Here is a 27,576-nt window from a genome sequence, read left to right as displayed (position 1 = left end):
TGGCAGAACATGTTGAAGAAAGAAGCTCTCCTCCTCATCCCCAATGTTTTGAAGGTTTTCCTGGAGAACGGGCAGATCAAGTCTTTCACATTTGATGGCCGGACGACCGTCAAGGTGGGAGCCCAGCTGGAATCACACAGGCCCTTCTTTGTTTTCTGTGCTTCCCTTCTCTCGTTGGCTCATTCTGTTTCCCATTGCCCTGCTGCCTGGTGGCAGCAATTGGCTGTATACACTGGTACCAGAGAACGGTGCCACTCCCTCCTTTGGGTGCTGTGTTTGCACCCGGAGGGGACAATAGTATGCTCTTTCTCAGTGGTCCCTGTCTTCCTTTCTTGTCTGCTGCAGGTAACAGGAGATATGATTTTGTGGGAATATGAACAGGGGGCCCTCAGTGTGCTCTAGTATGTCCTGGCACTGGGTATAGCTTTACTGGAGCAGTGGTGCAGGTTTCCTCCACACAGGTGGCCTGGGAGGGAAAATGGTAGGTTTACAGTGTGGTAGATGAATTATTATTAAACCCATAAATCCCATTAACAATAACGAGATGCTCTTCTAATTCCCAGTGCAGCCTGACTGGGAATCCATACCCCTTCCCTCTGCTGTAACAGTCAGTGACATGCTGCAAGATTCCTGTCCATACAATACTGTGTTTAACCCCTAGAATGCAGCATGAACTGAATGGTGCAAGAACCATCATCTGACATGATAAGGGATTGCTGCTCCATTGCTGCTCAAGGGAGGATCCCTTTTACCTGCCTTCATACTGAAGAGTCCTCTGCAGTAGATGCTTAGTACTGTGTTGGCATTACCTGGCCAGGGCCTGTGTAACTGCTAGCTCTTGGTTTAGATCTGAGGGTAGAGTCCCCACTGTAGACACTAACCCAGGTCCATGGTGAAACTGGGCTGCATAATAACTGAGTCCTGTTGTACTTGGAGTAGCAGCCTCATACAGTCACTCAGGCAAGACTTCCTGAGGTCTCTGTGACCCTCCCTCTGTCTCTGCATTGTATTCCCAGGATGTGATGGTGACACTACAGGACCGCCTCTCCTTGAGACACATTGAGCATTTTGCCCTCGTCCTGGAGTACTCCAGCCCAGAGCAGAGCCACAAGTTCCTTCTCCTTCAGGACAAGCAGCCCCTGGCTCATGTAAGCTTCTGAGCTCTCTCTCAGGGAGGCCTGAACCGCCAGGCTCTGTCTTTTATTTACAGCTGCTGGTATGATGGTATCTGCTAGGAGAGGTGGAGAGGGAGACTGGCCACCTCGGAGGAGGGAGCTCTGGGCTTGTCTGGACCCATCTGGTGGTATTTGGCTTAGCTCCATGTCTCTGTGAGAGGTTAGTGTTAATTAACATCCCTGGCATGCTCTGGGAGAGCTGGGATACAACCACTGTCCAAGGCCAGGGAATAAAACCAGCAGCTCTGGTTCCAGCTGCCAAGCATTAGGCTTCCAGTTGCCTGGCTCATCTCTTCATCACCATTGCTAGTGGCCCTTGCAGCATAGAGGAGTGGTGTATATTCAGCCTGCTCACAAGAGATGAGCTCCTCCTGCAGGAGATAAGCTCCTGCAAGCAGGCTTCAGCCCCATTTTAGGAGTCCTGTGCTCCCACCAAACCTAGAAGCAAAGGGAATTCAGTTTCCTCAGCAGCTTTGCTTTCTGAGGCAAAAAAGGTTTAACTTTTTCCACTGCTGTAACCAACAGCTGATATCTGGGATGGAGAAGGACTTCCAGTGGCATGTGACAGCCAATAGCAGCTCCAGGGTGCTGTAAAGTGGGGTGTAATGGGAGTAGTGAGCTCACTGTGCATTCAGGCTGAGAACTGAATGCTTGAAGAAGGGGGATGTGACTGCACCACCACACTTCCTCTGGATCCATCCCTCTCCATAGACACTGGATTCCCATTGGCATTTTATCAGGTACTAGAACCAGTAAAGAAGGGGAAAGGACACGACTGAGTGGCCTCAGGGTCTGCCTAGCTGTGTAGGAGGCTCAGCTTGCTTTTCCTGATATTCACTATGTGGACTGAGGGGCTGGAACACATGCAGATTCAGAGTGCTGACAGACGTGATGGTTTGTCATGTGATCAACCACTGAAAGCACTGTATAGCCATGCACTGACAGAAGTGCACAGCTGCAAAGCTCCCTAAAACCACCCAGTTGTGTGACAATCTGAACCGTCATTGCGTACAGACTCAGACAAAGGTGCTTGGGGTAGAAGGGAACGGAGTGAGTTTGGTCTGGGGGTTGCCCAGCCACCATTCAAGGGTGGTGTTGGGAGAATGGACCCCCCGACACACACACCTTAGGGGGGGACTCCAGTCTACCTGCTTCCCCCACTCCAGAACAGGCTGGGGAAATCCCAGAATGGACCTCACTCCCCTGTCTTCTTCCTGTCCCATCGTGAGAGAGCACAGGAGCTTAGAGACGGGGCAGGGCTAAGGGACAGATGCTGCAGATGTGCACCCTTTTCACAGATCAGCTCCAAAATAGAACTCAGTCATCCAGCCTCCCAATCCAACAATGAACATGTGTTGGATCAGGAGGGTCAGTCTAATTCATGGCGCTTTCTGTAAAGCACCATGAGTTAGACCAGGGAGCTGCACATCTGTCAGTACCCTTAGTGTCCTTAGCCAGGTGACAGGGAGGACATACCTCGTATTCCTCTATTGTGCTTTCCCTAGCCACAGGAGATGTGGAACTGATAGCTTCTCTGTAGCAAAAATGGGTGGGCTGGAAGGAGGGGTATTAGTGAGAGCCAGAGTAATGTACCCCTTCCATCTGTATATAGCCCCTTCCATCTGTATGCACCTGTACAAGCACCAGCTGCATGTAACAGGGAGTCCTTGAGCTCCATCAGGACCATCACACAAGTGGAGAAAATTAGGGGTTAGTGTTTTGAATGAAGAAGCACATCCCCAGATGGCCTCCAGGTCTGCAGATACAAATCCTTGATGGCTGACTTCAAACTGCCTGATGTTTGGATATAGTCAGGTAGCAGGAGAGGCAAATATCAGTTCCCCACTTGTCCATGATGACTGCCTATCAGTCTATGGGTCTAACATATCCTGTCCCTGGTACCATGACTTCCTGCTCGGTTTTGTTATTATGCAAGTCCCTATGTGCCTACACAGCTGAATCCATCATTTTTCTACTTCTTCTGCAGCCCGAAGATCTTTTGCAGGAACAGCCCTGAGCTCCCCTCAGTTAGGCAGCACCTGCCTTCTGGGAGTGGCTGACCTGTGAATTTCAGTACTAGCCTTGGGTTTTAGTTCAGGCTGATTTCTATTTCCTGGGAAGGTCCATTGTGCAGAGATGGGAAGAGCATAACATGTAGAGCATAGTCTAAGCAGGATCAAGGACTGTTCATGTGTCTGCTGCTGTATAGAAGCTCCTCCTGCTTCCTGCCTCACCAGCTGTCACTCCTGCTCCCGGACAGGTGGTACAGAGGACCCACTATCAAGGCATGAGATGTCTCTTCCGTGTGAGCTTCTTCCCCAAGGACCCAGTGGAGCTGCTGCGTCGAGACCCAGCAGCATTTGAATATCTGTACATCCAGGTAGGGGCTTGGCTGCCTGCATCACAGTGAGGAATACTGGGCTAAATAAATGATGGGAAAGGAGAGCCCAAGAGAGGCCTGTGGCCAATACAGACACAGCCTCACTTTTGTTTTGAGGGATGTTTCAGTCTCGGCATTACCCAGCAGGCTTTGCAGTGCCCTCCCAGGGCTGATCAGGGCTGTGGTACTGTGAGCTTCCTGCCTGCAGTAAACCTGTTCAGGGCTGTCATTAACACCGCAGTCCCGCTCATGTTTGATGGAGATGTAAGATATGGTGAAAGCTGGCAGATCTGTCAAGGTGGCAGATGGTGGAAGGAGATGCCAGCCAATCCATGGCTGTCAGGGAAGCAGCAGGCCGGTGCCTAGCAGCTTGGTACACTCTGCTAAGGCAAGATAGTTCAGCAGCAGGATGTGGCTACTCTGGCATTACTTTTATGAAGCTCCTCCTCCCCAGGGCAAGCCCCAGTCTGGTTCTGAGCACTCTCCTCTCTTACCCAGAGCCGCAATGATGTGATCAGAGAGCGCTTTGGGATGGACCCCAAACCAGAGATGCTGCTGGGTTTGGCTGCCCTCCACATCTACATCACCGTTGCCGCCACCCGGCCCAGCCAGAAGGTGTCCCTCAAAAATGTGGAGTGAGTCCCACTCTCCTGCTACCCTCTGCCCTTCCCAGTCTTGTTTCCTGTAAGCCTGGTCAATGCTTGTCTCTCAGTGTGGGAACGTGGGGTGCTGCAAGTGAATGCTTCATAATGAGGAGAATTGGGGTGCGACTGGAACCCAGGCCCAAGACAGGCAGAAGCCAGACAGCCCCTTTTGACTGCAGTGGTGATATCTGCATGACAAAATCACTGTGCCAGGCAGCAGCACCCCAAGCACATGCACTGCTCTGTACTTCCAAACCAGAGTGGTGCAGCAGTATTTGTACAGAACTTCTAAGTGACCGCACCAGTCAGTCAGCCTGCTTGGAACACTGCACAAATGTGGCTGCACTGCTTCCAGCAGAAGAGGCTGCCTAGCTGGAAATACGTGGCAGGCTTGAGGGCACCCCTGCCTGGCATAGCAGGACATATGCAAAATATCTATCCAAACTGCCAAAGCCCAGCAGGGGCCCAATTTCCTGGCCAATGCCAAGCTCAGCCCAGACTGATGGGGCTGTTGGCTGTGAGCCTGGGATCCTTTCCAAGGGAGCCAGGCTGGATTTTCAGCTTGGCATGAGAAATGAGGAGAATTGATGGGGCCGTATCATTCCAGGACATAATTGTAACAGTGTTTTGTGTTTCCCCTAACCCAGTTCCCTCAATCCCCCAGATGACTGAGTAATTAATAACAAATTAATCTTCACAGCCCTGCCCTGCCCAACATATGAGGTAGATCAGGTCAAGGTGCCACCCAGATCTAAGTGGGAAGGCACACACAGGAGAGATGTGATTTATATCACATCAGGCTGTCTCTGATTGAGCAGGTACTGAGGGCAGCCCTGGCGTAAGTCAAGAGCAGAGCTTGAACTTACACCTCTGGAGCCATGGCAAGATGTTTTAACCCCTCTGTCACTGCACCTTCTTATAAGGCAGCTGAATAGGTATCATGATCTTCTCTTCACCACTCTGCACCTCAGTCTCCTCATTTGTAAAGGAACTGTTTAAGGTCATACATAAATCAGTGTCAGAGCCAGCAGAACCAAGATCTCTTGATTGACAATTCCTGATGCTATTCACTAAAGCCTTTCTCCTGCCAGCTGTAGGGGGGTGGGGGTTGGAGCTCTGCTTTGGATTGCTCAGCTCGCTTGGTCCCCAGAGTGAGACGGCCCACCACTTCCTGACATGGAGCTGCAGTTTCAGTAAAGCTCAAGAGAATGTTCTCTTGGAGCTCCATCTTCTTTCACTGTACCTGTTGTGCCCAGGAGATGCTTAGCAATGGCTTTGGCTCCTCCTGTTGGCAAGAGTGTGCTTGCACATCCTGCTCTTCCACCCCTGTTCTATGCACCGTGTCACAGCCTTGCAGGGGTCTTTTCAACCCAAGCACGACAGTGAAATGGCACAAGGAGCAGTGACTCGACACTGCCTTGGGGGAGTGAGAGGGGATCATGTGTCAAGTCTCCAAAGCACTTCAGAATCATCTGGGCCACAGACTGGGTCAGTGTTCTCCTGGATGTGTGCCGTCCTATATGAGCCTGGAGATGCAGTGAGCAGTCAGCCCCTGATAGACTGAGGCTTCAGCGGTGGGAATCCAGCCCCCTACAGTCACTGAGCTCCAGGCCACCTTGGTGCAACCTTCAGCATTCATAGAAAGCTTAATTGTGACCCCTCCCTTTTGACAGGCACCCTTTATAAAGCACCTAATTGCAGACTACAAATAATATACAGTGACATATAGTAGGGGCTCCCTTCTGTCTCCGCAGTCACATGGAATAAGAATGGATCTCTGCTTGCCTGGAGTGGACTCTGGGTACCTCTGGGTTTTGGCAGCAAAAATCACTTTGTGAAGATGGGATGTTCACTTGTTATTAACACAGGTGTATCTTCAAAAAGAAGCAGTAGCAAGAGAATCAAGGGTTCAGATTCAGGTCTAGGCTATAGGTCAGACTTTACTGACCTCCAAGGAGTTGCAACCACTTACACTGAAGCTGAATTTGGTCCTATCTTTGTATTTGGCAAACAGTCCTGGCCAGAGACCTGCAGATAGGCTCCCTTTCCCTCTGCACTTCACTGCTTCCCATTATCTCAGAACTACACCACCAGTATCCCATAGGGCGTGTTCATGCCTACACATGCTCGTCCCCTTAGCTCCTGGCCATAGTCATTGTTCAGCTTCCTACCCTCCCTTTTATATCACCTCCCTCTCCCCCCACTGAGTCCCTCCCTGTTCCTGTTGCTCTCCTTTCCTTGTCTATAGTTGAGCCTCTTCTTCTTGCAGGAAGGAGTGGGGCCTGGAACCATTCCTGCCTCCCTCACTTCTGCAGCTCATCAGGGAGAAGAGCCTTCGGAAATCTCTCTCACAGCAGCTGAAAGCCCATCAGAACCAGCCACCTGGTGGCACCAAGGTAAACAGAAACCAGCACAATCCCACCTTGGGTCCTGGGTGGGGAGCACAGCAGCTGTAATGAGCTAGCAGAGGCTTTTACGCTTTCACTTGCTGTTACTGTGCACAGCTAGGCAACAGATCATGTGATTGTACGAAACTGGTGTTTAAGACCATTACAATGCAATGCAAATCTCCAGGGAATACAGGCATGCAGCTTGTTCTCTGTTATGAATCCATTTGCAAGGGATGATCTGGATTTCACAGCCACAAGCACAGGGAGGCTCAAACCATTCAGATAAACAAAGAGCAAACCTGAATGAAACCTGGCCAGAACGTCACATAGGCTGTCAGTTTCACTTTGTGGTGATTTTCTGCTTGTATGCTTCTGGACATCCAGGGTCAGGTCCAGGCAGTGTCCTGAAAGAGACTGTTCCTAAGTGACCTCCTGCCCAGCCAGTCTCAGCACCTGCTAGAGTTCTCCTGAGACAAACCAGGTCTCATGGGGACTGCAGACCCCAGGGACTCAGGTCATCCCAAAAGAGGTGCACAGAAGCACCTGCAGTTTTAAATGGTGTTCTGCTGGCTGAATTCCAAAACCCTTAGGAGTTACCCCAGCATCACTGCAAAATAAAGCAGCCATATCTCACAGAAGCTGCCTTCACTAAGCTGTGAAGGCAGTGAAGCATTTATCTCCATGTCACCTAGAGACATCTCTATGCCATTAGTCATTTGAAGCACTGTGGCCAGTTCTTAGCCCCAACAAGCTGGGCACCCATGACTCCTTACTCCTTGAAATTCCAGAGAGGACCCTTCTTGATCCCTCCTTCACTTTTCCCAGCCTCCTCAATGTTATGCTGCCTTGTCATCCTGCTGGTAGTGTTAAGTGGGACATGTTTTCTCAGGTGTCAACCACCCAGGCAAAGCTCCAGTACCTACGGATCTTGAATGAACTTCCAACCTTTGCAGGAGTCCTCTTCAACACAGTGGGACTGGTATGGTAATTCCAGTGCATGCTAACAAGTAGCCCATCCACAGTGCCTTGGGTGGGCCTGCATGGCTTCTAAGGGCACCTAACATTGGCTTTTGACATGCCCACACACACACATGCACACACACACACACACACACACACACACATGCACAGGTGTCCATGATTACCAAACATGTGACAAGGCGAAATGACTCCTTCCACAGTTCCTTGCACTACTCTGAACCCCCAGGGAGATCATCATCCCAAGACTTGCTCATAAATGTCTCTCTGCTGATTATAAGCAGATCCTCATTTGGTCTCTGAAAGTCAGTGGAGCTCTGCTCATATCAGCTAAGGATCTCACCCTTTGTGTCTCTGATCTTCTACTCAGTTAATATTAACAAGCTTCCACTGTGCTATTAAATCATATCTCCATTAGAGAATCTCCATTTCCCAAGAGATCTCCATTCCTAAAACACTGGCAGGTGTTCCTCTACTGGCCTTATGTCTCCCTCCCTCTCTACAAGTGACTGGCAGCCTCCTGCTGCCCTTTCTGCAGTAAATAGGTTGTCAGGCCTCAAAATCACCTTACTTAGCAACTACAGCCTGACCATTGCTGTGCAGCTTGTTGGAACCTGTTGCCTTGAGATAATGTCATAGAATGAGACATTCCTCCATCTTCCCACTCAGCATCCCCACCAAAGTCACACTGACCAACACGGCCTCATTTTGTCCATGGCAGGATGAAGGCCAACGACCCACACATGAGAACATAGGACTGCAAAGGCTTCCAGTTGCCTGGTTCATCTCTTCATCACCACCGCTAGTGGCACTTGCTCCACCTTCCACCCATGGGTCTCCATTCTGTTGTAAGTGTCACCCATTGGCCATTGTTCCTTTTAGCCACATGGCTGGATTGTCTGCAGTTTCATGGCTTCCCCCTGCTTCACTGCTTTACCCATTGGTGTGGTGTCCTCCAATATTTACTTTTACTTGTTTCTTCAGATGAACATACAGCCTTGGAAAGCTCCTGCCCCAGTAGCTCGGTGTGTCATTAAAACATCCCACAATATATTAAACAGTCCATATAATCTTGCACAAGCCATGAATGGGCACCATAACTCCTAGGTACCATTCTGGGCTCTGATATTAATGTGGTGTGTATCTTTGGACAGATCATTCTCCCAATGCCTCAGTTTCCTGAATTTTAAAATGAGAGTAGTGATATTGACCCAGCTCCCAAGAGAGAGCCCAGCTGGGTTAACGCCCATTACACATTATGGCTTCCTCTGAGGACAGTTTCTAGGCAAATGCAAAACATGCAGTAGTGGTAGTAAAGGTATTGTTATCATTATCCCCCTCCTGGGCTTGTCTGTCCAGCTCTGAGTTTGCTCTTTCCCTTCCAGTTCATCTCCATGTGTCATGGCTGTAAAAGCCAAGGCCATAGTGATTTTTGTTTGTAATCAGAGATCAGCCTGGTATTTCCCTTAATTATTTAGTAAAATACTTCCCTCCTGCCTCTTACTCCTCACAGAAGTAACTTAAAATAACTTGGATTTATAACACTCTTACTTTTCTCCAGTGCACCAACAGGCCTGAATATTTCATGTTGGCAATTGATTCTGCTATTTATTTTTAAATAGCCTTGGCATCGTGCATGCCGTTCCATGGTGCTGTTCCCAGCACTGCGGAAAAGGGAGTTAAACCACTGGCAAGCACCACGCACAGCTCTGCGTACAGCTCTGTTGTTGTGACCCCTGAGTACAGCTCACACCCCAGGAATACAGCCAGATGAGTTAATAATATCTCCATTGCAAGCTCAGCTCAGTGCAAGGAGTCAGATGAGCTGAGACTGGGCAGGCAGTTTTTCATATATAGCCACATGGTATTCTTTCACATCTGTCTGTCTTTGTCTTTCAATATGGTTGGGGTGGTCGTACTATTAGGATGAGAAGCAGCCAGCCACTACGCTCCTTGTGGGTCCTCGTCATGGAATCAGCCATGTCATTGACCTCAAGACCAACCTCACCACAGTGCTGTCGGAGTTCAGCAAGGTCAGCAAGATCCAGCTGTTCAGGGAGAACCAGGGCGTGGCGCGGGTCGAGACAAGCATCCTGGATGCCAAGGTAGGCACAGGCTTCTCTTGAGGCAGGTAGAGAGAGTTCTGTGGTCTTTAGATGGGAGAAGAATTAATGGTGAGGTTCTGGAGCTTTAAAAGAGAAAGCTCAGGACCCCTGGCTCAGTGCCTATTCATAAAGGTGCTAGGACACAAATGCAGACACATCTGTGCTGTTCTCCTCCTTAATATCTATTGGACACTTGTCTGCTTGGGAAAAACATCCCAGTGTTGAAAGGTATCAGATCAGGACGCAAGGTCAGAGAGGTAGTGAGGGGAGGAATCGGAGGACTGGGCTCTGTTCCTGGCTTTGAAGCTGAACTGTTGGTTGACCTCAGGCAAGTCATTTCACACACTTCCCTTTTGTCTGTCTTGTCTACACAGGTTGTAAGCTCTGTAGCTTAGGCACTGGGTGCATGTGTACATGCTCAGTGCAGTTCTGATGGGTGGGTCTGCAAAGTGCTACTGTAATAGCCATAAATGACAGCATTATTTATAACAAGATGTTTGGGCCTGGCAAGGGATAACAAGAAGTGCTGCAAGTTGACTGATGTGGATTTAGTGAGCTGAATAGAGGCTCAAGACTTGAGAGGCAAGGAATTCTGTCTGGCCGCTATAAAAAGAGTAATGAAAAAATGGCACATCTGGGCAGGTGATATAACTCCTCTGACAGACACCCAAGAGGCCTGACTTCTTACCTGTAACAGCACTTGAATAGCTTGTATTGCCAATAAATGAACCTTGAACAAGAAACATGTCAGTCAAAGCAGAAGAGCGTTGGCAGAGTCATGGGAGGGTTCAACTAGAGCAACAGAGCTGCTGTAATCCAAATGGAGGCACATTGGCAAAGCAAATGCCAGCACTACTACCCTTGCTGTACCATGCTCTAACTTCTGACACCAGTCCCTTACTCTCACAAGTACAAGTGCCTGCTAAGGAAGTCTTTCAGAGGACAGGGTTTTGAGAGATAATGTTCTCTCCCAAGCCTACCAACATCTCTTGGTCTTACCAGGTTCTCCAGTTGTGCCTGGCACCACAAATAGAGATTATTTCCAGGGCTCCAAGAAGGTAAACATGGAAGAGACCCACTCTGCCAAGGGATACTGTTTCATTTACTGGTTTTATGTCTCATCTGGGTCTTGGAGTCATCAGGAGACATGCTATCAGAGCCAAATACTAAAAACTCATTGGCAAAATGTACTGCTGACAGTCAGCCTGCATGTTCCCTTCCTTCATCTCCTTCTATAATACCTAGTTATTCCCCCAGTACTGTATAGAGTAAACTTGATACAAACCCCTTCTGATACCTGTAACCTGTTACCCCACCTTTCTAACTAAGCTCTTCTAGTTTCTCCCCATCAGTCAGTCCCTCAGGCACCTGATCATTCCTATAGTCATTCTCTGAACTCCTTTCTTAACCTCCCTCATTACGTAGAACCCTCAGCATTAAAGTGACATTCCAGTGTGCAATCACCACATAGAGGAGATATTATAAACTCTCTGCTGTGTGGGATGAAGTGTATGTGTTAGCACCCAGATCTGCATTACCCTGGCTTGCTATTGCATTGCTGGATCCTCCAGCTTAGGTGATATATAGCTATATTGCATTACAAGTTGAGGTCTAATGTGCCATCTGTTGACACTCTTAAGTTCCTCCAATGTGCTTGTTCTCTAGAATTCTTCCCCTGGCCAAGTACCTCTGATTCAAAGTATTCCATTCCCACTAGATGCAGTAGCCCAAGGATTTTCAACTGATTTTCCCATATCTTTTTTCTATCTATGTTTCTAAATCATCCAGGCCTAGTTGCATTAATGGTCTATGTATTGTGGTGTTCATAAAGCATCCCAACTGGGAATTTCTGGAGGTTATTAGTGTGCTGTTTATTCCCTTTTCTAGGACATTAACAAAATAGAAAGTATAGAAAAGCAATCTGAATTCATTGAGCAGTGAGAATTCTTAAGACACTGTATCAAACATTCACCTAAAACCCATAGTCTCCCTTTCTCCACTAATTTTTTAAACCTAGCACAAAGGCAATTCAGTGGACCTAGCAAAATAGTTCTCTATATAGATATGCACTGCTTATTGTGCCTGCCCCCAATAGTTGTTGTTTGTTTTCCATTTCCATATTTGTGCCATTATTTTAGGAGAGGTCTCTTAGGAAATGTGACCTCTAGAATCTGTCTCTGCTTCTTCTGATGTTTTATATTTGCTTTCTTCCAATCTTCTGGGATTACAAAGGTTTTCAGCAAATTTTTCCCATACAGCCTGATCCAACAGACATTGAAGTCTAAGGAGATACTCCCCATGGCTTTGGATGAGGCTGAATCTTCCAGCCTAGGTGATATATAGCTGTGTTCATTTTCTGGATATTCCATCACTTGATTTTATCAATGACTGTGACTGCCTGCTGACTAATTTCAGTAGTGGGCTACAGGAACTGCATATGGCCACTGCACATGGCTTGGCAATTATGCAGACACTGACTGACTGACTATCAATGACTCAAGGACTCTCAGGACTCCCTTTATCTATCCCTTTATCTATCACTAAGGGCTGGTGTGGCACCCAGCACAACAGGGGGTTCTGATCTGGGTTGCCTCTGCAATGCACATAAGAATTTTCTTTCACTGGGCTATATTTATGAAAGCCCTTTCAGTTTTCTGGCACTGAGTCATTCTGCTTTCTTGTTATGTTGATCCTTTCCCAGCCTATAGCTACGCAGATCATCTTTTCTCCCCTTCTTGAAAATAGGGACCACACTGGTCCTTTTCCACTCCTCTAGGGCCTATCCTGAGTGCCATGAGTGCTCAAACAACCACATCAGTAGTTCTGCTATAACACTGGCCAATTCTTTCAGCATCCTTGTATGAAGATCATCAGAGCCTGCTGTCTTAAACACGTCCAGACCCTCCAAATGCCCCTTCACTAGATCAGTGCTAACTGTTGGTGGGCTGGAGTCCCTCTTGTGCCTTTCTATAGCCCTTTTGGGAGATATGTCTTTATCCATGTTCAGGAATACAGAGGCAAAGAACTCATTTAGGAGCTCAGCTTTGTCCCTATCTACTACCAGTTGCCCTAATCTGTCCTGTAGGGGTCCTATGTTATCATGCACCTTCTTTTTGCTCCCTATGTACCTAAAGAAGGACTTTTTGTTGTCTTTATTTTTGTTGCCAGCCTGAGTTTCATTTCTGCTTTGGCTTCCTAACTGATTCCCTGCAAGTATGAGCCAAGCAGGTATACTCCTCCTTGGTGGCTACCCACTGCTTCCACAGTCTGTATGCCTCTCTTTTTCCCCCCATGAGCTCTCTTGGATTTCTCTGTTCACCCAAAAGGGTTTCTTGACTCTTCTGCCTCCCTTTATGTGCACTGGGATGTGCACTCCCTTTTGTGCCTGAAGGACCATTCCCTTGAGGAACATCCACCCTTTCTGGACCCCCAGCTCACCAATGCTCTTGCCCTTCAGTGCCTCACTTACTAATCTCCTGAGCTCACTGAAGTCTTTCTGAAGTCTAGCACTTCTGCCCTGCTAGTTCTCTTTCCCACCTTTTGCTGGTTAGTGAATTCTAACAATTGGTGGTCGCTATCCCCTAGGTTACCCTGTATCTGCAGATCACCCACCAGGTCATCCCCTGTAGCAAGCACTAAGTTCAGTAAGGCATTTACACTAGTGGGACCATATACCTCCTGTATTAAGTGAAGGTCCTGTATGCTGGTTAGGAACCTATGTGAACAGGCAGATCTAACTGATTGCTCCTCCCAGCAGTTGTCAGGGTAGTTTAGGTCACCCATGACAACCATGTCCCTTGAGTGTACCACATCTGAGCTGCCTTGACAATTCCAGGTCTAACTCATCCTCCTGGTGTGGGTATATGTAATAGACCCCCACTACCAAATCCCTTTCACCCCAACCCCCTTGTATTCTGACCCACAATACCTCCATTTCCCCTTATTCCAATTCCATCTTGATTATTGAAGCTGTGTATTACTCCTTAACATAGAGAGCAATGCCCTCACCATGCTTTATCTTGTCTGTACAGCCTATAGCCCTCAATGCCTACTGGCCAATTGTGGGTAGGGTCCCACCAAGTGTCTGTTAACCCAACCAAGTCAAAGTCTTTGTTTGCAAGCAGGAGTGTGAGTTCCTCCTGCTTGTTCCCCATACTCCTAGCATTAGTATAGAGACACCTAAGCCCGTCGATGGGTACCCTTGGTACCCCCAGTCCTAATGCCTAACAGGCCCTATCTTTCATGCTGAAGGAATATCACTACCACACTCTTTGTTGTCTAGTTACAGCTTGCCGGTACTTTCTGTATGTACCACCACCTCTTCACATCTTCAGACATTTTCCACATGGACGGAATTCACATCATGCTATTGATAAGCATCATCTCACCAGCTTTCAGTTATACATGCTATGTGATGACAAAACACCTGATGAATTAAGCGGCTGCTTACAAAAGCTTATGCATCTCTCATTTAGTTACTCTAATAGGTGCAAATTTATCCTTCCTTCTGTGTAAAAAAGAATACCTAATTTCCATCATAAATAATATAATGGATACATTTCTATTAGCTCTTTTGGTTTTTTTCTTTCATCCACGCCCCATGTATTTATGTGCAGATTAGAGTCTTAATCCGTTAATAACAGGATGATCAGCATTCTGTGACTGACTGTTTCTCTTTGACTGGCTATTAACATTTGAAAGGCTGTAATATGCTGGAGTGCAGCATGAACCCAGCTGTCAGATGAATTCAAGGCAGCCTCATTCTGTGTTTGTGTGTGCACACCATCATTAAAGGTGCCAAGTTAACAGAATCCCTTACTAGAAACATAACACAAGAACACTTCAGTGAGAGAATGTGACCTCTGAGAGTATGCTTTACCTTAGGCCTGCCACAGATGAGAGAATAATTCTTTCCCTGTAGTGCAGTTAGTCTTTAGCTGAGACTGGTCACAAGGGTGGTCAATGTAATACTGGCACTCAACTAATAGAAACTGATTTGAGACAATTTGAAACTAATTGCCAAACAGCATCTCATTAGACTTAGGTCTGGAGCTGAACCAGGCACATGGACATGAGAGGACCTGTTTGGTGCAGGCAGCCCCCTGAGGCTGATAGTCTACTCAGATTTAAATAGTTTTTATGAATAAAGTCACATGTCATTTTCTACTATAGAAGACCCTATTGCTGACCCGTGCCATCCAGCCTATCTCAGTGCTGTGAGAAAACAGCAGTTTTCATGTACAAACCCTGTAGTTTTATATCTGAATTTATACTTCTTGTGAATTTCAAGATGGTTATCTGAAGCCACTGAAAAGGCCCCCCAGTCTCCTTTCCCAGAGGAATGGGCAAAGATATCCTGTTGTTATGGCTGACCAGGATCTATTGGTATCCTAAGGCTGAGGTGCCTTAGGAGAGATAGCTTTATCCATCTTACTGTTACCAACCTAAGGACACTAGGCTTCAAAGCCAGTGTCTGGCCCAGAAAAAGACATGCTAATCCTACACAGGAAACAAGCTAAGAAAAGAGGCAGAAAAGGTTATTACCTTAAAATGCTAATCTTCTTTCTGTAATTGTTCTATTATACTGTAGCTCCCCCTACTTTAACTAAAACAGTAGGATGCAAATAAATTAATTTCCCCAGTGACTTTAGAGCATTGCAGGGTTGTGTTCTAAGCCTGTCCTTTCCTCTCCACAGACTTGGAATCAAATGCATATCACTGTTCAGGACTACAGGAGCTTTGCAGATTAGTAGTAGCTGGATGAGGTCTTAAAAATATATCAGATCTAGGTGGGTTATAATGCCCTTCCCCCTAGGAATTCCTCTAACTAGCTACAATCACATTCCACCAACATGGGGTGACAATCTCTGGATAATCACTAGGGCTGTGCAAAGCTTTGGGTGGTGATTCAATTCAGAAGAGATTCGGCCTGATTCGATGGCCGAATCTCCCAGTCCAAATTGAATCAGGGGACCAATTTAAAGGTCCGAATTGCTTCAAAGCTCTCCAAATCTTTGGCAAAGATTTGGAGAGCTTCAGTGATTCAGGCAGTCCCCAGTGGCTGCAGCGGGAAGCTGCAGCCACTCCAAGCTGGTAAGTACTATGGGACAAAGGAGTGGGGCTGGGAGAGGGGACCATGGGGGGACCCCTGCCAGCCCTCCCTGACCCTCCTCCCCCAGCTCCCCCATGGCTGTCCCTGCCCGCCTCAGCTCAGTACTTTAAAAAAGTGCTCACCAGGTACTACCAGGTGGGGGACAGTCCCCACTGCCCCACATTGCATGGGGGGCTCTGCATGAGCCCTCTCAACCCCCCCCCCCCCCCCCGATTCCCCCCGCCCCGGGCTGCCTCACCTGCCGGGGCTCTGGCCCTTTAAGGAAAAAAAAGCCAAGAAAAGCCCAAGGACTCATCGCTCCTGGTGCAGCCTTGAGGCTTTAGGGGCTCGTACAGAGCTCCCCACATGGTGTGAGGCAGTGGGGATAACCTCCCCCCCCCGGCAGGAGCGGTGAGTCCCGGGGTTTCTTCAGATTTTTTTTTTCTTAAAGGGCTGAACCTGGTCCATGTGGGGCACCCGTGAGGGGGCTGGAGTAGCGGAGGGGGGGTTGGGGGCTCAGGCAGAGCCCCCCATGCAGCGTGGGGCAGTGGGGGCCAGCGGGGATCGCCCCCTTCCCAGCAGCACCTGCTAATCCAGGGCTTTTTTTCCCCCCAAGTGCTGGGAGCTGGGGCGGGTGAGGCAGCCATTGCTGGGCTCTGAGAGGGGTGGGGGGATGGGCCCGGCTGGCTGATTCAGAGATTCAGCTGCTGCCAAATCTCTGAATCAGATTCGGCCAAATCAAATCAGGACAGTGATTCAAATCACCACATCGAATCAATGTCCAATCAGCCAAATCCGAAGCGAATACTAGCCGCTTCACACAGGCCTAATAATCACTTGCATCGAACATTGAATCTGCTTTGCCTATGTTCAGGGACCTTTTGAAGTCTTTTTGCAGATATTTGAGCATTTAAGATTACTGTGGAAATAGCAAATATTAAGTGACTGTACAGGAGTTTGAGTAAAAAGATCCTTTTGAAATCTTAAGCAGTGGTCTTGTTTGCACCATAAACTGGATCCCGAAGATTAAATTTCATACAATCTGGGGACACGGACATGTTATGTGACCTATATGACAAATCAAACCTAACCAACCTTTCTCAGGCTTTGACTGTCAACTGCAAAGGATTATTAGGAGAAATGAGTCAGTGAAAAAATTCAGGTAACGATTACAGCTGAAGATCATAAAACCCTAACTAACAAATACTTCATGAGCAGATGAAGTGTCTATGCTTTCCTAATAAATTATTCACAGTGAAATAATTGCTTTGTTCTGGAAGCTTTTCACCCCAGCCCTGTTTTCCATATGAGAATAGCATGTTATAGTTAAATCTGTAATGTTTTACAAAACAGAAATAGAATAGAAATGTATCCTTTTTTAAAATATTGGTTAGAGTAGGGATTTTTCTGGGCTTTTGTAAACTGTCCTCTGTGTTGCATTTAATCTGACCATTGCAGGGTTGTGCTGGTATATGATAACCTGAGGTGGGGAACAGACTAACAGAGAGAAATGCAAAAAGTAAATCAACCTCTGATAGGAAGCGCTGCTGAGGGCATGACTGAAGAAATGCCCTGCAGGAAACCTCCCAGTACAGTTTTCAAGATTTTGGAAATTTTTTTAACTTAAATCAGGGAGAAATATTGAAATCTCAAGCAAGTTTTCAAACCAAAAATTAAAAAAAAAAAAAATCAGATTGGATCTAGCTAAATGTTTTATTTTGATACTTTAAACTGTTTTGTGTCATTTGACCTTTACTAATTTTTTTAAACTTGTTCTTCTGTAAATTAACTTATACCAAAGGGCCTTTCCAAGCCAAACATGGAATTTTTCTGGTTTAGAAACTGGTGGCCTGCAGGTTCCTGTCTAGCTACTACTCCTCCCTCCTCACCATTTGTTGTAGGAAGACAGCCATGGCTGGAGTCTCTCTTGTCCTCCTCCAGCTTCTACTTCCTGCCCCACTCTTTGGGGGCAGGGTGGTATAGTGGAGTGGGGCAGGTGGGGCTGCCCATGCTACGCATGTGGCAGTACAGGGAGTGCTGGCCACTCTGTGTGTGCAGCCAGGAGGGGGACCAGGCTATCTAACTGTGCAGAGGTTGGCCAGCCCTGGCTTGAAAGAAGGCAGATGCAAGATATTTTGACAAGTTTTTGAAACTTTTTCAATTATTTTCTCAAAACTGGAAATTTGTCAGAACTGACCCTTTCCCAGCAGCAGCTTCAGTTTGATGAGCCAACATGTTCTGACAAAACATAGTTCACAGGAAAATTCCCAAACAGCTACATGCTGACAGGTATGGCAGGCAGCTGTGGGTGTTCCCATCACTTCTCATGCTGAATACAGGACAAACAGCACATAGTACAGGGAAGAGGAAAAGTGAGGTGAGTTGAGGTAAGGGTTGGGATTTTGTTGGCGCCCTAGTAAAGAAGGGTCCAGATTCTCAAGTATAGGCCAATGCCCACTGGCATCAAGAGAGGTGAAATCCTGGCCTTTTTTAAGCTAATAGCAAAACTTCTGCTGACTCCAACGTGGTCAGCTGTGGCTTCATGTTAGCTGTCTGTACATTGATTTCACTAAGCATTCAGTCAACTCTACAAGTGCAAAACCTGGATTGTGTGGCCACAGGTGGTTGTGCTGCCTTGGAACAGCCTCAGGTGACAGGGTCCTCCATAATGGCTCCTCTCTGCCTACCAGCCCTCTGTATACAAAGCACTGAACTGGAAATGGAGGAGCGTCCCAGAAACCCTTGGATGCTGGGATGGCCTCCATAGGCATTGCAAGCCAGAATGCCAGGGCTCAGGCAGCCCCAGAGGCAGGGACAAAGCAGAAGACCCACTCCATGCATCCATGCTTTTCAGTAGCATTTTTTCTTGCCTCCAAATCAGGGACTGAGCCATGATTTTTGGAGTGATGCTATCCCTTTGCAGGCAGCTCCAGGGCTAGCCAGCAGAATGTCCAGCCATGCAGTTCTTTCTTTTTGAGGACAGTGAAACAGGGTACTGGGGTGTGCCTGTTCCATTATGGGAGCAAGCAGCCAGAGAGGCAGCTTACAGGTGACCAAGGGGGTTAATAAGAGACTCACTTGACCAGTAGTAGGCCAGGCTAGAGATATGTAAGCCCTGATCCTGAGCTGGCCAGGCAGTCCCTCCCTGGGAGCTGTGAAGTGAGGATCTCCTGGAAGTAGAGCAGCAGAGCTCCTGAACTGAATGAGAGGGAGCAACTCTGCAGGCCTGGGAACAAGGGAACATATCTGGGGCAGAGAGGGGCTTGTTTATACAGAAGGTGGGCTTGGTTGTATGTTAAATCAAGATGGGGTTTGGGTGCTTGCCAGGGGGCACAGGCACTTTTAATTAAATTACACCAGTGTTTAGCCTTGAGCCCTGCTGAAAGCAGGCTCAGGGCCCACTTAGAGAAACAGTAGCCCAAGAAGGGCTGAGAGTGGGGCCCAGCAGTGAGTGTAGGCTCCTAGAGGGTGTGGATAAGAAGATCCATGAGCCCAAGACCCTGAGAGGGGCTGTTAGTGTGATTGGAGGATCCAGGTGCACAAAGCAGGGCTGAGAGAGAGTGAAACCAAAGAAGGTCTAAAAACAGGGTAAGTGTCTGAGTGTGAGAACAGGAGGTTGAGGAGCCAGAGGTTGGCTGAAAGTTGGACCAGAGGGTCCATGGGCCCAGCAAAGCGGAAGAGCTGGGGTAGAGGGTCCATGAGTCTGAGAGGAGCTGTGGTCTAGATCAGAGAGTCCAGAGAAGGGGTCAGAGTTGGACTATAAGGTCCGTGAGCCCAGAGAGAGGAAGATGAGTGTGGGACCAGGGTCCAAGAACCCAGAGAGGGGCTGCACGTGGGTCCAGGGGTTCTGATGGCCTGAGAAGGAACTGAATGTGTGACCAGAGAGTCCGAGAACTCGGGAAACAACTGCATGTGGGACCTGAGGAGCTTAGAGGTGGGCTGTGCAGGCGACTACAGGGTTTGAAAGCCCAGAGAGAGGGGCTGTGAGAATTAAGGAGCCCAGAGAGGGGCATGTTAAACAAATACCAGGTGATACCATTGAACAATAACACCTTTGAGGCATGGAACATAATGTAGGGGAGGAGAGAGACACACAACAAGCCCTTTAGACTACAGGTACCCCACAGAGGTACAAACAAGCTGAGAGGGCCTATTTAGCTTGAGGGCAGAGCTATGACTAAGGGGTCCAGAAGGGGCCCAGTAGTGGTTTGTACAGACTCAGGCTCACCCTAAAGCCTATGGGCAGCCTCCTGTCACAGAGCTCTCAGGTGCCCTGTGACTGAGAGCAGAAACGGCTCGGGGGAGACCCTAGTGGCGGGAAGGGGGAAGCGCAGCTGCCAGTCACCAGGTGCTGGTTGCCCTAGCAACTGGGGAAACCTAGAGCCAGGAAGGGGCAGAGCTTAGCTCTTCTTAAGCCCAGGCAGAAGGCCAGGAGGGCAGTTCCCCCCCGGCGGCCAAGGGAGGAGGAACTCAGCCAGAACAAAGGGGAGAACTCTGATGGTCGGAACATCCCCTGGTTCCTGCTGGGGGTTGATGCGCTCTCTCTCTCTTTCCCCCCTCTCTGGTAGGGAGAGATTCGTATTTTGACCAGAACGGTCTAGCTTTTATGTTGTAGCGCGGGGGCTTTGCGTTTTGTGTTTTCTGTTTTACCGGAGGACTGGGTGAGGCTATAAGGGGTTGGAGGAGGCCTCAGAGGAGCTCCATGATAGCGTGGGGTCTCCTGGTGCTGGAGGGGGTGCAGCTTTGTTTGGGGGGCGCATTGGCCCAGCCCGGAGCTAAAGGGGGCAGCAAGAAGCCCCAGAGCTAAAGGGGGCAGTGAGAAGCCCCCGAGTTAGGGGGCAGCGAGGAGCCTGAGAGTGAGGAGGGGCAGTGAGGAGCCCTGAGTTAGGGGGCAATGAGGATCCCCAAGAGTGAGGAGGGGTGGCAAGGAGCCCCGAGAGCAAACAAGGGGCTGAGACATAATAACATGGCCCAAGTTAGATCATACCAGCACCATCTGTGAGGATTGGGCTGCGGTGTAGGGGAGGAAAAGGAGCCACGGACAGCGCCCCCTGTCATCGGGGCGCATAAAAATGGGCAGCCTCCCGCTGATTCCAATCATCTGTTAATCACAAGTAAGATCAAGGCATGGCAGGCGAGTAAGCAGGCGGTTGGCCCATTGCAGGAGGGCGGAACCACACATCCAGAGGGGCTCCGAAAGTAGGACTCCTGCTACACCTCCCTTACATTATCTCTCTAATAAGAGCAAGGCATGATGAGCAAGTGATCAGGCGGGGGCTACATTAGAACCTGAGCCAGGCAGGGGTCCCACGGCTGCTCCCGGGGGCCTGAACGTGCCACAGACAACCTCTATGATGCAAAGACAGGGGCATCCAAATCCAGATAGAGTCAAAACTATGGCCATACCATTTCATCATTTAACAATACACCTAGCTGTCACAACCCCATTCATTTCCAGCCCAGTTTCCATTGCAAAGGAAGTGGAAAGGCTGGTTAGTTTAATCGCAAGGAACTCTATAGCATTAGACACTACAGCAGGAGCTTCCCTAAAAAACAACACCTATTCAGTCAGTAAGAACACTGGAAGCCTGCTGTCAGTATTCAAAATTAATATACCTTTCCTCTTGTGTCACACTTATGGTTTTATTGATTCTTCACTTCCTACAGAAGCAAACATTACATCCCAGCTTTTTCTTACTAAAATTGTATTTAAAATAATCTTGCTCTTTTAACACAGTCACTTTGTAATTCATTGTTTATTAATATTATTGATATTGGCCAAGACACTCTGCTGTACCCTTTTAAAGAATGCATTGGATTCATGCCCCAACCTAGGATCCTGTCTTAGGACCTAAAGCTAGAGTTCCATCCCCTTGTTAGGCACAGAATGGTGCCCATGGCTTCAAAGGCTCCCAGCTCTTTTCCATGGAGTAAATGCCACCTGGGGCTGTCTCTAACCCAGCTCACATTAGACATCTGAGCAAAAAGCAAATATGAGGAGCAGAAGTAACATGGTACCTGGCACCTTGCCAAGTACAATTCAATCAAAAGTATTGGGGTAATTGACTTCATGTCTCCCAGCAGGACCTGCAGCCAGCAAGCACTTAACTGAGATCAAGACTTTACAAAGGAAAACAAAGAAAAAATAATTCAGAAAGACCCCTGGCTGCAACTGTGCCTAGAATCTAGCTATTGATTTCAGTATCTTGCAGAGGCCTGGGGTCTGCTTCCAGCATGTAATGGAAATAAAAGGCCTTTATGCAAGTACTGTCTGGATCCTTCCAGTTGTTCCACTGATAGGGGTAACTCTTGCCCTCCTTCCACCAAAGGCTCCTTTTCCTCCAACAGAAGACAAGGCAAGTGAACATCTACCTTCAACTCTCACTGCGAACCCTCCCTCTTCTAAATAATAATATTGGGCCATATCCTTGGATGAGGCAACTGAAGCTTGGCCCATCCATGTTCTCTATACCTGCAGGGGAGCTGGCCTGGTTGTCAGTACAGTGCTTCCCATGGCCATTCAGAATTTTGTGGCTGCAGTAGGCACAGAACTCAGAACCTGCTCCACCCAAAGCAGAGACTCAAAAGTAGCTGAGAGGAAGCAGAATTTCAATTAGCACTTAACACTGTTGAACCCCTGATAAATGATGGAGCACAGTGGCCTGAGGAATCAGAAAGAATCATAGAATAATAGGGCTGGGCGGGACCTCAGGAGTTCATCTAGTCCAACTCACTGCTGAAGCAGAATCACCCCCAGCCAAACCATTCTCGATTAATATTTTTATAATCTGTTCTTAAAAGCTTCCAAGGAGAGAGATTCCACATCGTCTCTGGGTCGCCTATTCCAGTGCTTAACCAAACTCATGAGAAAGTTTTTCTTAATGTGTAACCTAAATTTCCTCTGCTGCAGTTTAAGGCCATTACTTCGTGTTCTGCTGCCTGCAACCATAGAGAATAGTTTATCACCACTGTCTTCAGTGTTTCTCAACCCATGAGTCGCAGCCCAAAAGTGGGTTGCAAGAATATATGAAACGGTCACAAACAAACATTAAAATGGATAAAAATGTGGGAAATCTTTTCTTTCCCTTGCAGGCTGTCCAAGTTCCTGCCTGCAAGGGGCTGTTTGGGGTCCCTCCTGCCCCACACATACCCACTCCTGTCCCATACACGCACCCCCTGCCCCACACTAAAGGGCTGAAGCCTGGGGGCAGGGGCCAGTGGGTTGGGATTGAGGGGCCACTGGGCCAGGACTGGCTATCAATGTTTACAAATTAGTCCTGATTTAAAAAGGGTTGAGAACCACTGCTCTATATAAACACACTTCAGGTATTTCAAGACTAGTGTCAAATATTTTCTGTCTTCTTTTCTCCAAATTAAATTATCTCAATGCTTCTAGTCATAGATGAAGGGAGAAAATATTTTTGGGGGGTGGGTGAGTGTATGCATCAGCACGAGAACTACAGCTCCCGTCATGATCTGCACAGTGTGATACAGGTGCACTTAGCCTCTTCTTCCTCAGCCGCACATTGAGCGGCACCATGGTGTTGCTCCTGTCGCTAGCTGCCATGAAATTAGTTTTGGTGGAGCAAAGCCCTGCCGAGGCCCCAGCCTTCCACCAACTATGCTTTTAGCCTTTTTTCATCAATTATGTTTCCTGGACCAGTAATCATTTTTCTTGCTGTCTTTTGGACTTTTTCCAATTTGCCCATGTCTTTCTTATAGTGTGGTCTCCAAAACTGGACATGTACTCCAGCTGAGGCCTCACCAATGCTAAATAAAGTGAAAGAATCACTTCCCTGACTTGCAGGTGATGGTATTATTAATATGGGCCAGCATGCTACTGGTTTTTCTTTGCAGTAGGAAGACACTGTTGGTTCTCATTCAGTTTACATTCCACTGCGACCCCCAGGTCCTTCTCTAAACTTCTGCACCCTCGCCAATCATTACTCAGTCTATATTTGTGCATACAATTGTTCTAGACTAAATACAGAACTTTACTCTTGTCCTTAGTGAATTTCATTAGTTTGAATTTCAGACCATTTCTCCAATTTATCAAAGTCATTCAGAATCCCAGTCCTTTCCTCCAAAGTGTCTGTAACTCTGCCCAACATGGTGTCATCTGCAAATTTAGAAAGTGTACACTCAGTAGAGGAGGTGCAGTGAAGGGAACTTGAAATCTGAAAACTTCTCTCTCATCTCTCCCACCTACACAACTTGATCTGATAAAAGTTTTATTATATCACTTCACACACACCTTGCTTTTCTCATTTCCTTGAATCATCACAGCTTTACTAGCACAGCTGGGCAGTGGGGATTCCATTGAGTAAAGTGCCATGGTGCATGTATACTTCATTCATTACAGTTTGATACAGTCACTTCCTGAAAATTTCAGCTGGGTTGAAGTAGAGATGGACTTTGTTTTTTCACAATCGTTGGTACTAAAACCCATCTGACTGGAGCTGTTGGTATGAGATGCAGTTTAGGAGGCCAATCAAATATCTGGCAGGCTTCCTCATCCTGCAATCAGCAGGACTAGCAGGAAAAGATGTAACAGAGTTAATAGTGCTACACTGAACTAATCATATTAATTTTCTTTGCATCTTGAAAAAATATTTTTTTGGGGGGAGGGAGGGAGAGAGACAGACTTTGTTTTGTGCTTTTGTTTGGAAGGTACAGATGAAAATGCTAATTACTGAGTGTTTTTAATATGATTGAAATGAGACACATAACAATACATGGAATCAGAAATAGACAGACTTGCTCACCATAACTGTGGATAAGCTTTTACTTCTGCCTCTGTTAAACTCTTCTTCAGCGCAGAAACAGTGAGTACACAGTAGCTCATGGCCATCTTTCCAGTTTGAGTGATCGCACTTGGGCTAACCGCACCTGGGCTAACTAGAGTGCTAAGGCACAGATACCAGTCACTCAAGTTATTTGCGTGGTGACCCATACCCATCTTCTCTAGAGCGGAGCAGTTCATGAAGTTTTAATGGAAAGCAAACTAATGAGCAATGCAAAGGAGAGCTCATCTCATTGCCCTCCAGAACATAAGAAAAAACTTGTGCCATAGCCTACTCCATAATAGCTGGATGAGGCCATATACTCCACTGGCCACAGTAAGACTCAAACATCCTCTGGGATCATAAGGCATCCAAATGATGATGATGATTATTATGCCTAGTACCATTTGCTTCCAGAGGCCCCAAAGGTAATAAAAGAGATAACAAGCTAAACACGCAAGGCCAGCAAAGGTGGGAAGAGAAATACAGGATTACAGTGACTTAACCAAGGTCAGACAGCCAGTCAGTGGCAGGGCTGGGATAGAATACAGGTCTCCTGATTCCTGGTCATGTGTCCTAGCTGCCCAACAGCACTGCTTCTTGGAAACCATGAACGTCCAAGCCAATACAGCAGGCTTTATTGCTGGGCTGTACCTGAAAGCACACAGCCTCACACACTTAGACGGCTGGGGAGCTGCCAGAGGAGATGTAAGCAGGGTTGGAAGTGATTTGATATAGTTGTGGTTCCTAAGTTATGAACAGAACGGGAACCACCCTGCCTCAGAAGAAGTCTGATGGTTACTTCTTTATCATCTCCTCATAGCCTTCAGCAGAGTAGGGATTGAAGCAGTGGGCACAAGGAATGGATGACATTATGCTTTCTAAAGCAAACAAAACTGGGTCTGAAGATATCCAACCCCATGTGGGGTGAGTGGCTTCAGGACCATCCTGTTTTCCTGCTTCATAGTATAACAGGTGGTTTCCAATGTCTATTGACCTGTTTAGCACTAGTGCTCAGTACAGTTTACTGATTGTGAATGTTCTCCCTGCTCAGTTGGTGAGGAAATACCATCCCATCCTGGCAGATGTTGACCTGGCCTCAGTTATGCACATACTTGTCCCTTCTGCTCCCTTGAGCTAAGCCATGCATTCTACCATGGTGTCAAGCCACCAGCCCTTAAGAAGAGAAGAAATAATGCTGTTTAGCTCTGAGCTTCGCTTGAACTGGGCTGGGGTTCAGTGCTTCAGCTGTAAAGTCCATGGTGGAGTAAAAATGTTGACTCAGCCACCACTGGACAGCTCTCTTAACAGGAATGAAAGACATAGGCTCAAACAACAATCTTTACCATCAGCACATTCTTGTTTCCCTCACAACAGTGTTTCACCATGGTTACACATAATATGGTCACAAACACTAATGATTATAAGGTGCAAATTTACCCCGCCTTCTGCATGAATAATAAAGCCAAGTTTAGATGAAAAAACATTGAGAGAGACACAAGAGAAAGAAAGAAAAAGAAGCAGATTCATCTTACAACACAAAGGATTTCAATTCTTAACAGGAGACGCATGGAAAAAATGCGGGCTGCTTCTTTAGCCCCGCTCCTAGCTGTGAAAGAGAGGCACATGCTGATTGCTTTGTGCTGTATGAAGTACTCTTGAGCCTAGGCCTTTTCACCAGGGCTTAGACTTCCAAAGGTTTTTACATCCTCTGCTGAGTGAAGGAGCAGCCTTTTTTTTATTGCAGTCTGTGACAGTAGTAATTGAAAACTACTGACAAAAATGAAGTGATTGAGATCTGAATGAAGCAGAATCAACTGTCAGCACCTGACAGTGCTAAGGGAGGGGACAGGATAGTATAGTTCTTTAACATAAAACTCAAATACCAGATTCTGGTGCCCTCAGAAAGCACAAAGGGAGACACATTATGGTTACAAATTATCAGTAGAGAATACTTCTTCTGAGGATGTACTCCCCTGGCAGGTAGACGGCAGAGCTGACCCTAGCACAGAGAGGTAGCTGCAGAGGGAGGGAGAAAGGCCCAGGTAGACATGAAGGCAAGGCAGGTCTTCTGGTCTTAAGAGATGCCAGGGCTGGCACACACAAAACCCAGGAGCTGTCATGAGCTCCCCAGTACCCCCTCATGCCTTTGTGTCACGTGGGCTAGGGACGGATATTACATATAAATCGGTTTAAGTGATTAGAAACTGGTTGAAACCTGTAACAGAAAGATGTCCAGTGCAAATAAACCAATTTGAAAATGGCTAAAACCAGTTTGAGATAAACCCAGTTGAATGTAATATCAGATTTAACTGATTTGGGTCAAACTAGTTTATGCAATAAACTGTCCCAGACCCCTTGCTGATTTAAGATAAACCAGACTCCCCCAGCATCCCGGCATGCTCTCTGGGCTGGACAATGCTCTCTGTTCCACAGCAGGGCTGGCCCCTCCCCTCTGCTCCCTGGCTGGAGCTCTGGCAGAGACTGAAGACACAGCAGGGTCTTCCTGGCCTCTCCCTATGCTACCCCCCACTCCGCTCGCTGCTCACTGCTCAGGCAGGAATCCCCCTTTCCCTCCCTCCCATCTCACACAGCATGGACCCCAGCTCCACATACCCTAGGTATATGGTATGCTAGCTAATGCAAAGAGTTGTCTGCATGTGTCTCCAATTTCATGGGGACTTGCAGCCAGAACAGTGACTGCTTAAGGCATTTTGGACTAATCAACAGGTCAGCTGGTAAGCTGTTTAAGAAGAGTTTTAACTAATAGAGAGAGGCTGTTGTTTTGCTGACAAAGTGATAAACACTGTTAACAGCTCCCTGCTGTCTTGCTTGCCTGTCAGTTTGCTTCAGACAGTATAAAGAAGCAGGGAGGGAGGTTGAAAAGCTCTGTATCATCAACAGATGAATGCACTACATGCCCCTCCTTGCCTCAAGAATGCTAGCAGGGGTCTGACAATACTCTTGCCCCTTGAACAGCTCGTCGGGAAAAGCCTGAGATGGTGCAGGCAGACCTAATCAGAATATCCA

General features: G+C 47.5%; 1 protein-coding gene across 1 annotated transcript in view; it reads left to right on the top strand.

The window, feature by feature from the left end:
* The window catches only part of FRMPD3 (FERM and PDZ domain containing 3), a 161,493-nt gene that overhangs the window by 105,007 nt on the left and 28,910 nt on the right, over positions 1–27,576 (top strand). Inside the window, exons 8-14 of the mRNA XM_090060452.1 lie at positions 7–114; positions 1,017–1,148; positions 3,436–3,555; positions 4,054–4,190; positions 6,469–6,595; positions 7,479–7,568; positions 9,493–9,672. Of these exons, the coding sequence (XP_089916578.1) occupies positions 7–114; positions 1,017–1,148; positions 3,436–3,555; positions 4,054–4,190; positions 6,469–6,595; positions 7,479–7,568; positions 9,493–9,672 (894 nt within the window). The remainder of the gene's footprint in view (positions 1–6; positions 115–1,016; positions 1,149–3,435; positions 3,556–4,053; positions 4,191–6,468; positions 6,596–7,478; positions 7,569–9,492; positions 9,673–27,576) is intronic.

Source organism: Crocodylus siamensis, chromosome 8 (genome assembly GCF_052110815.1).
Source record: "Crocodylus siamensis isolate JL-2025a chromosome 8, ASM5211081v1, whole genome shotgun sequence".
Classification (NCBI taxonomy): Eukaryota; Metazoa; Chordata; order Crocodylia; family Crocodylidae; genus Crocodylus; species Crocodylus siamensis.
Note: the sequence above shows the minus strand (reverse complement) of the source record. Positions and strands in the feature narration are given on the sequence as shown.